The following is a 10,346-nucleotide window of genomic DNA, read 5'->3' as shown; positions in this document are numbered from 1 at the left end:
TAAGTGGAGTCCAGGGGGTTAGAGCAAGGGCATTTGGTTGCCAGGACTCCTGAGTTCAGGTCCCAGCTCTTGGAGTTGAGCAGGGTCAAGTGGGGTAGAGCAGAGGGGGAGAGGCTGGGAGTCAGGGCTTTTGGGCTCGATTCTTCTCCTGGCACAGGAGTGACTCTTGTCCCAAATGCCCCTGCAAAGATCATCCACTGCTTCTCTGCTCATTAATCATTAACACCAGGGTTCACCTTCAGGGACACAGGCTGAGTGAATGGAGTGTGTGAACCAATCCCAGCTGACTCATTTCATCCTGCTGGGGCTCCCATATCTCCCAGAGCTGCGGGTTCTCTTGTTCCCTTTTTTCCTCTTCCTCTACCTGTTGACGCTGTGTGGGAACCTGCTCATCCTGCTGGCGGTGGCCTGGGAGCACCAGCTGCACAAGCCCATGTACTGGTTCCTCTGTCACTTGTCCTTCCTGGACATGACGGTCTCCTCAGTGGTGGTGCCCAAGGTGGTGGCCGGCTTCCTGCCGGGCGGCGGGGACATCTCCTTCCAGGGCTGTGTGGCCCAGCTCTTCTTCTTCCACTTCCTTGGCTGCACCGAGTGCTTCCTCTACACGGTCACGGCCTATGACTTCTTCCTGGCCATTTACAAGCCACTGCACTACAGCGTCATTACGAACCACAAAGCCTGCCTGTGCCTGGCAGTAGTGACCTGGTTAGGAGGCTCCCTTCACTCCACCATACAGACCGCACTCAACTTCCAGCTGCCCTATGGCCAAGGGAATAGGGTGGGATACATCTTCTGTGATATCCCAGCTGTTCCGAAGCTGGCCTGCAGGGACACGGCACTCAACGAACTGGTGACATTTGTGGATATTGGTTTCCTGGCCTTAACATGCTTCCTGCTGATCCTGACATCCTATGTCTACATCGTCTCGGTGATCCTGAGGATCCACTCAGCCGAGGGTAGGCGCCGGGCCTTCTCCACCTGCATGGCTTATGTCACCGTGGTGGTGACCTACTATGTGCCTGGGTTATTCATCTACCTGAGGTCAGGATCCTGGCACCCACTGGATGGTGTGGTGGCTGTATTCTACACCACGTTGACCCCACTCCTGAACCCCCTCATCGACACACTGAGGAACAAGGAGATGAAGGATGCCCTGATGAGACTGGGGGGCAGGAAACTGCTGGGGCCCTGAGCTATGATTATCCTGCTTCTAGCGGGAGCTTCCTGAGAACTGACCAGGGAGAGAGGGACTTGGAGACAGAAGTCAGGCCTCCCCTGTTCTGCCTCTGTTCTGTGGAGGAGCTGGGGTCAGTGGCTTGGAGTAGGAACAGCTGAAAAGTCCATTGTTCATTCTCCCCAGTCCTCACTCACTTTCACCAGGCTGGGGCAGAGGGTTGGGGTGTGGACTCTGGGCTGGGGGGGGTCAAGGGGTTAGGTGTGTGTGTGGGGGTTCTGGGCTGGGGCAGGGGGTTGGGGTTCAGGGGAGGTGCAGGCTTTGGATGGAGGTGTAGGCTCTGCGGTGAGGCCAGGGATACGGGGTTGGGGTGCAGGAGGAGGCTCAGGGCTGGGGCAGAGGGTTGGAGCACAGGAGGGGTTGAGGGGTGCAGGCTCACAGCAGTGCTTACCTTTGGTAGCTCCTGGTTCAGCAGCCCAGAGGAGTTAAGGCAGGCTCCCTGACTGCCCTTGCTCCGCATGACTCCCAGAAGCAAACTGCACATCCCTTTGGCTGCTGGCAGGGTGGGCAGGAGGACTCTGCACACTGTCCGTGTCTGCAGGCACTGCCCCCGCAGCTCCCATTGGCTGCAGTTCCCTGTCTCCAGCCAATGAGAGCTGAGGAGTTGGAGATTGGGGTAGAGTGTGGGAGCAGCATGCAGAGACCCCCTGGCCCTGGCCACCCCTGCACCTAGGATCCAGACACGCTGCCACTTTCAGGAGCCACACGGAGCCAGGGCAGGCAGGGAGCATTGTGAAAAAATGTATACAGGGAGGGTCTTGTATGAAAGCTTGTAGTGGTCTGAACTGGGTGGTCAAGCTGAGGTATGAATACAGACTATGGTTATGAAACTCTGTCTTATGCTCATGACTGGTACTACAAATCCCAACTCCACACAGCAGGGATTGGGGGGTCCTCCCAAGCCTGTTGTGTACACAACACAAACCCAGCTAGGGGCTGTCAAGGCTGATTCCACACTCTGGCACTTTGGAGCCTGCAAGGACTCCAAACATTAATATTTGCCACTCCAGGCTGGTAATGCTGCCACCACCCAAGTGAAAACATTTCCTTTTGCCAATTGTAGCAGGACAGTCACCCCGCTCTGGCCCTGAAGGGGTTAAAGTCCAGCCCTGGAAGAAGGCTGGGGCTGAGAGCCAAGAAGAAGAGGCTGGGAGGCAGCCAATCAGGGCCAGGCTGGGCCCTATAAAAGAGCTGCCGGGCCAGACGGCAGGGAGTCGCTCTCCAGCCTTGGAGGGAGAAGGGCCTGACTGCCTGGGAACAGAGGGTACCTGGGTCTGAGCAGTGCTGGGGAAAGGCAAGAGGAGCTGGGGAACTCCAGCCTGAGGCCTTGGTAAAGGCCTGAGGAGGTACTAGGGCTCCAGAGGGGCAGCCTGGGGATAGGCAGAGGCAGCTGGTCCAACCTCTTTGCCAGTGATGGGAGGCCATTGCAGACATCAGTCTGCCCCAGTGAGCGGGGGCTAGTGATGACTTGGAGTTTATTAGAGTTAAAGGGGAAACACTGAAACAACGTGAAACTGAAACGAAACTCTCTCTCACACACACAGGCCTCTATACAACCCACCAGGAACATGCGGTCCAGGCAGACGGGGACATAAAATGGAGGCTTCTGGAATTGTTGTAACATGCCATAGAGTCTATGGCCGGATGGGACCATCAGCACAGCCAGTCTGCCCATCTGTATCTCGCAGGCCACCAACCCCTCCCAGCATCCTCCCACTAAAGCCAACACATGAAATTAGACCAAGACATTACATCCACAGGCAGAAAACAGGAGTTACTGAGGTGATCATTTCCTGGGGTGGAGGGTCCCTGCACTGGTGGGGGTTTGATTTAGTGAGACATATCCAGATGGCCATGGCAGAGGAAGGCCAGAAAACCCCGCCATCACTGCCTGGGGGGAAATTCCTTCCCAGACCCACATAAGGTGAATGTGGCAAGACCTATTTATCTAGGTTGCTCTCATCGGCCAGCTCTGCGGCTGCCCTGATTCAGAGGTGCTGCTATGACTCCAGCGATGCTGATGGGGGTCTGGCCACATTGACACCAATGGAGCTCTGGTGGATTTACACGAGCAGGGATTACCCACTGCTACTCTAGCAACAGGCTTCCCCCAACCTTAGCTGGGCTGCTGCCCCGCAGTCCCAACCCAGAGCCCCCTATAATCTGAGCCCTGGGATTCTCCCCACAGTGCCTGGCCTGTTTGAGCGTTGCCCTGCCGGGTTTTCACCACTAGATCATGCTCCATGCAGACTCATCCCAGTAAAGCTCTGGAAGCTGCCAGGGGCACGTTAAAAGGATCTCCGTGTAGCTAGCAGCCACGCAGCCCTGGGTAGCGAACGCCAGGCACTGAGCGAAGAATCCCGATGGGATGCCTGCTCTCCCCTGCTGACAGGGCCTGGGAACGGGACACCTGGGGCGAGGCTTCGCCTGGATTTGTGTCAGACAGTTAGCTCCCAGGAGCGTGGTGAGCAGCGTACCCAAGGGTGAAAATATCATTCAAATACTTGGCTGACTCAGGCACTTTGCCACAGCAGAGACAACGAAGCGGCTGTTCCTCATCCCGGTCCCGTGACAGTGGTGAGTGTGTCTGAGCCGGGGAACGGCTTTTCTTTAGGGACAGAGGGACTGCCAGACCAGGTTAACCCAAGGTCCATCCAGCCCAGGCTCTGATCTGATGCTCTGGTACCAGCTCTTTCATAGGACGCACGGTACAAGAAACCCTGCAGAGGGGAGCTAAGAGTTTATCTGCCTCTAGTGGGTCCTTTCTCCCTAACCTCTCCCAGTTTGGGATCACCTCATTCCCTGATCAGGAGAGGATACCCCCCTTCCTGCTTTGTACAACCCCCCTGATTTCATGCTGGATGTCATCTGTGCAGGCGCTCTGGACATTGACTTTCCTGCGTGGGCAAGTGTTGGAACTGGAACTGAAATCATGCAATAGATACACGGGCCAACAGGGTCAGCTTCCAGCATCGTTCAGTGGTTTGTGACACTCGGCATCTCTCCAGCACGCCCTTCCTGCATCCAGCAGGCTGATGATGGGTGACAAGAGGAGAACCAGGCTAGATGGATAATGTGCAAGAGAGAACAGTGGTGTGTATAGGGGTAGATAGAGAGATAGATAGGTAATCTATAGTGATTGGTCAGGAGGTGACAGACTGGTAATCAGGCTATTTGTCTACCTACATTAGCAGGACATTGTTCACAGATGAGGTGAGAGGAGACAAGATGAGAGGAAGGACGGTCCAGCAGTGAAGTCACGAGCCATGAATCTGAGAAACCTGAGTTTAAATCTCCTGCTCTGATGCGGGCTTCCTGTGTGTCTTTGAGCTGTTCTGTGCCTCAGCTCATAGGCTGTAAATCCAGGGATGCTAAACCCTGGGAGAGGTATTTTGAGGAAAAAATACATTTAAAAGTCTGAGGCTGTCACATGCAACAGTCACAGGGTCTAGATAGATACCGGAGGGGATGAATAATCGCTGTGCTTTGCCTTGCAATGAGGGGCCGGTGGGAGACTAGTGTGAAAGGACCTCTGAGTTACGGTGGCATGTTACTCCATTGAACTGAGTGTGGGAGAGAGAGAGAGAGACAGAGAGAGAGACAGACAGAGAGACACATACTGGGGTAACTTCTGCTCTGATTTGCACTGCTCTAGCTACTCTTGCTCTGCACAGGGGGGAAGCAGATGGAGCCAGGAAACCAAACGCCAGTGACGGAATTCATCCTGGAGGGTCTCCCAAACACCAGGGAGCTTCCCTCTCTCTTCTTCCTCCTCTTCCTCCTCCTCTACCTGCTCACCCTGCTGGGCAACACCCTCACCCTCCTGACTGTGCTCTGCGATCCTCGACTCCATGCCCTGCCCATGTACTGCTTCCTTGGCCACCTCTCCTTCCTCGACGCCTGCCTCTCCTCCGTCACCGTGCCCAAGATCCTGGCTGGCTTGGTGGGGCCCGGTGGCAGGGCCATCTCCTTCGGCGGCTGCGTGGCGCAGCTCTACGCCTTCCATTTCCTGTGCAGCACCGAGTGCTTCCTCTATACGGTAATGGCTTACGACCGCTTCCTGGCCATCTGCCACCCCCTGCGCTACAGCGTGGTGATGAGCAGAAAGACCTGCCTGTGGCTGGCAGCCGGCACTTGGCTCACCGGCTCAATCCATGCCATGATCCAGGCCTTCCTGACCTTTCGCCTGCCCTACTGTGGCCCCAATCACGTGGAATACTTCGTCTGCGACATCCCCGCCATGCTGAAGCTGGCCTGCGCCAACACAGCCATCAATCAAGTCGTCATTCTGGCCAACATTGGGGCAGTGGTGGCCGGCTGCTTCCTGCTCATCTGCGTTTCTTATACCTACATAGCCTCCGCCATCCTGAAGATCCGCACGGCCCAAGGGAGGCAGCGGGCATTCTCCACCTGCAGCGCCCATCTCACCCTGGTGCTGCTGTACTATGGGCCCCCAGTCTTCATATACCTGCATCCCTCTTCGAGTCAAGCATCCGACGGGGTAGTGGCTGTATTCTATACTGCAGTCACCCCTCTGCTGAACCCCTTTATATACACCCTGAGAAACAAGGAGATGAAAAAGGCCTTGAGGAAACTGATTTGTGGACAAACACTTTCTCTGCATGCATAAGATAGATCCAACTCCTGGGAGACTTGCAAAGAAGCCCAAGGACACAAGGTGCCCATCTCCCATGAGTGCAGGGTTCTCCTAGACCCTTATGGTAGGCCAGCCAAAATTTCTCTTCTATCTGGCCACTTTAGGAGGTTGTCATCTTCAATGCCATTCGCTCCCTGAGGCTAGCCAAAGCTCTCCAGTCAGCACCTAGATTATTGTTCACAGTCTGAGCTCAAAGGTGGTAGTTTTTCAAGGTGGAGGAGTCAATGAGGAGGTGTCTCTCTCCCAGTGTGGGGGCTCAGCTGAGTTTCCCTGTAACAACAGTGTAACCGGTGAGGATCTAATCGCCTGGTACCATCATCTCCGGGGCTGCCCCACCAGCTGTTTCCTCGGGCTATAACTCCTCAGAGAAAGCAGGCCAGTTCAAACCGTTCACTGACCCATCCAGCCAGTCCCCGCTGCTGTCTCATGGGCATGGAGATGGACTAGTTTAGCATTGAGCACTCTGCTGGGATTGACACAGCCGTGGAAACTAACCACCCCAACTCTCTGTCATTGCAGAATTAAGGGTGCCCAGAGCACGGCGAGTGGCTGCACTGAATTCTGCATTAATCAACTTTTTGGACAGTTAATGTTGTTTTTCTGCTTCCCTTGGGGTTGTTGGGAGGCTAAATCCATGACAGATTTGCGAGTCGCTCAGACATGTCATCAGTGGGGTGAGCTGAGTCGGATCAACTCAGCGTCACTTTGCTGTATTCTGAATAAAGGGACCTGAGTGATGAGATGTGGAGTAGAAGTGAGTTTCCCCAGGGAACTGGATGAAGTGCTCTCCCAGAGCTGGATCAGCCAAGTGGAACAGGCTTTGGAAGGAATCCCAACAACCGGAGACCCTGGTCTTATTGCTCATTACAACAATTTTGTAACATAATGTGGTGCCTACTAAACTTCCTTTGTCCTTTGCCTGCAGAGATGTTAAAAGTGACGGCTTCATTGCAAGTGACAGGTTTCAGAGTAGCAGCCGTGTTAGTCTGTATCAGCAAAAAGGAAAGGAGGACTTGTGGCACCTTAGAGACTAACCAATTTGTTAGTCTCTAAGGTGCCACAAGTCCTCCTTTTCTTTTTTCATTGCAGGTGGTCTCCTACAACATGTGTGAACCCCTTATGATCAAGTATCTCATACAACATATGACCTGAAGAGAAGTGACAGTCTGACCATTTTAACTATTGCCGAAGCTGTGTTATCTTCCTTGGGGTTTTATTCTTTTACTTATTTCGGTTGTATCTGGAAAATAGCAATAATAAAACTCCAGACCATTGAAACCAATGGGAGGATCTGGGCCAAAGTTCTTTGTATTTCGCTGTGACACTCTGGTTCCCTCCTCCAGAGGTGGGCAAGAGCTCTGTCTAGCTCAAAAGCTTGTCCCCTCCACCAACAGAAGTTGCCTCAATGAAAGGTGTTCTCTGACCCACCTTTTCTCTCTCAGATCCTGGGGCCACCATGGCTACAACACGGCAAACAATATCTCATCTATCCATCGAGCTCCCTTATTTCGTCTCACTCATACGAAGAGAATTGAAAACTAGCTATAACAATGACTGCAGTACATTTCTTCCCCGTGGAATCCTGTCTTACATTTATTGGATGCTGAATGTTAATAAAAACGGATACCTTTTTTCAGTAGAAAGCCTGTGCAAGGCTTTAAACAGCATTTCCAGTTGTTGCCTGATTCTTTGTAATGATTAATCATAGCTGGATTGATTGCCAGTCCTGAGGATTTTTCACCCAAAGACTTGAAACTGCTTGGAAAATGTTAACTAAATAACCCACCTGTGAGGTGCCTCGTTGCCTTTTGAAGGGTAGCCACCTCGGAGGTGGGACACCGTGGCTGTTTTACAGTGCACTATAATGGTGCATTACTGTAGAGGAAGAAGAGCCCTGTACCAAGTTCAGACCAAAAGAGTGAACAGAAGAAGGCAGAATGAAACAAACTGAGTCTGAGTTTGGGCTGGACACCAGCTCTAAGGAAAAGTGACAAGGCGACTAGGAGCAGAGAGTTGGTTTCAAGTTTAACCCAAAAGAGGGAAATTCCCAATGCATCATGCCCCCTAACACCACATTGGGGCATTGAGGTCAGCACCGACGGCGAGGGGCCAGCGCCCCCTACTGGACCTCCCACCTCACTCCCTGAAGCACACCCTCACACTGGGACTCAGAGCCATTCCCCAGCAGGGTCCGCGCCAGGAGCGGGAAGGGAGTTCAGAGTCACTGCCCCATTTGACACTTGGCACCTCCAACAAGCAATACAACAGGGCTGGGAGCTGGTGCCCGATGTCTCAGTGTTTCCACTAGTACGTGCCCTGGGAGTAGGGTGGGCCACTGCCAAATACTTTTATTGAGCCAATCGAATGCCCCCTTTGCGCTAATGACCCTCAGCCATTAGTGGACTGGAACCAGTGCCCCATATGCCATTCCCATATTCACTAGCTCAGGGCCAGATTGGAGCTGGGGTGGCAACCCTTAATGGAGAAAGGCCTCATATCCTATTCCTAACGCCCTGAGCCAGCTAGACCCCGTGGCCTTGGGCCAGATCAGAGCCAGCTGCCCCTAGAGTGGAGAAGCCTCATATCCCATTCCCCACCCTGCACCACCACCCGAGCCAGCCCGTCCCCCTGCTCTAGGACCGGATTGAAGCTGGTGCCCCCAAGAGGGGGAAGGCCCCATATCCCATTTCCAGACCACCCATGAGCCATCTGGCTGTCACAGGGTGTTTAGCTGTGATGTGCTACTCTGTACTTGTCTTTACCATCCATTTGTGAGGGATTGTTGCTGAGAAATTCTCCACGGAACCCGGGTCCATTTCATTGGCCGGAGTAAATCAGCGGAGTCCCACTGAACTCGACGGGTCTTCGGCTGATTTACCCCAGGTGGGGATCTGGTGTTAGATGTCTGCTTCTGCTTGTTACATTGTAATTGTTCTCCAGGGATTTTTGGCCTTACTAATGTCTCACCTTGACTTAGCTCCCCTCTGCACGCAGTCGGGTTTCATTTACACTCACTGTTTGCCAACATTTCTGCTGCGGCTAACAAGCCCCATAGGGACAATAATTCAAAGCTCTCCCTAATTAGCCCTGGGGATTACACACTTTGCAAGCAGGGAGCAAAGGCGACAATTAAAAAGTCAAAGCAGGGAGGAACTGCAAGTTTTTTAACGAGCCTCAGTGGGTACCAGAAATCACGTGGTAACACTTTGACCAAGCAACAGGGAAACACACCTCACAGCTCCTTAAAACTCTAGTTACAGCTGTGCAGCTTTGCGGATCTGTCTGCTTCACAGCCAGCGGCGGGCCGGAGGCTCAGCAGCCGTATTGTGGCTACTCTGGTTTACACCAGCTGGGGATCTGGCACCACGGAGTTTATTATAACTACACCAGTGCGCCCAGCTCCAGGTGTGGCCCATTGACTCCAATGGTGCGAGGCCGATTTCCAGCCACGGGTCATCCGGCCCCTGTCTATTCTGGGCCCTTAATTCTAAATTCCCTGTTCTGTTCATTCCCTCTGGGGCACCTGGGATCACCACTGTCGGCAGACAGGACAAACGCAAGATGGACCTTTGGTCTGGCCGTTCTTATGTTCTTATGTACTTTTTATGACGACAAAACTGTTCTGTGTAGAAGGATAAAGTGTCTCACACAAAATAAGAAGAGAGATGACAGACTGTCCATTTTTACTGTTGCTGCAACTACCAGGGTTCCATTCCGTAGGGCAGTGGTTCTCAGCCAGGGGTACACGGGGGCAGGCAGAGGTCTTCCAGGGGGTACATCAGCTGAAATGTCAGTACACTATTTATATTCCAATTGATTTGTTTTATGATTAAAAATGAGAAAGTCGTCCCTTTTTCAGCAACACTTGTGTGTTTTTATGTCTGATTTTGTAAGCAAGTTGTTTTTAAGGGAAGTGAAACTTGGGGGTACACAAGACAAATCAGACTCCTGAAAGGGGTACAGTCGTCTGGAAAGGTGGAGGGCCACTGCCTGAGGGCTTTATGCTGTTACTTTTCTCCATAGTCTCAGCACCTCCCATATAAAAAAAACGGGAGGGGTGATACGAAATGAGAACAAGGACACTGCTGATGGGAGCCAGGGTGTGCCTCGGGAAAGCAGGCCACTAATAACAATGAGACTCACGTCTTAGATCTCCCAGGCTCTGGCCTTGTGTTTTAACTACAAGGTTGCTATTAGCACCCCATCCGCTCTGGACAAAGCTGAACACCCGGATGCAATTCCTTCCCCCCAGGTTAGTTTTATACAATGAACGATAGGGACCGACACCTTCTGAAACAGGGAGTTTAAGGCCAAAAGGGACTCTTAGATCATCTGGTCTCATCGCCCACGTCACACAGGCTGGAGAGGTTCTCTCAGTAGCCCCTGTATTAATCTCAATAAATTGCGCATGGCTAAAACATCTTCCTGAAGAGCCTCCAGTGCGGATCTGAAGAC

General features: G+C 52.9%; 2 protein-coding genes across 2 annotated transcripts; both read left to right on the top strand.

The window, feature by feature from the left end:
* Positions 1–259: 259 nt before the first annotated feature.
* On the top strand, positions 260–1,192 carry LOC125622548 (olfactory receptor 10G6-like). The gene has a single exon (XM_048820628.2). It carries the CDS (start codon positions 260–262, stop codon positions 1,190–1,192), a length of 933 nt encoding a protein of 310 aa, XP_048676585.2.
* A 3,727-nt stretch (positions 1,193–4,919) lies between these two features.
* LOC125622557 (olfactory receptor 10S1-like) lies at positions 4,920–5,864 on the top strand. Its single transcript, XM_048820633.1, has one exon. The coding sequence runs from the start codon at positions 4,920–4,922 to the stop codon at positions 5,862–5,864; it is 945 nt and encodes a 314-aa protein (XP_048676590.1).
* The last annotated feature ends 4,482 nt before the right edge of the window (positions 5,865–10,346 follow it).

Source organism: Caretta caretta, chromosome 13, assembly GCF_965140235.1.
Source record: "Caretta caretta isolate rCarCar2 chromosome 13, rCarCar1.hap1, whole genome shotgun sequence".
NCBI classification, from domain to species: domain Eukaryota; kingdom Metazoa; phylum Chordata; order Testudines; family Cheloniidae; genus Caretta; species Caretta caretta.
Note: the sequence above shows the minus strand (reverse complement) of the source record. Positions and strands in the feature narration are given on the sequence as shown.

Bases quoted from the DNA above. Each gene is read 5' to 3' on its own strand.
- LOC125622548 (XM_048820628.2), top strand. From the start codon at position 260: ATGGAGTGTGTGAACCAATCCCAGCTGACTCATTTCATCCTGCTGGGG.
- LOC125622557 (XM_048820633.1), top strand. From the start codon at position 4,920: ATGGAGCCAGGAAACCAAACGCCAGTGACGGAATTCATCCTGGAGGGT.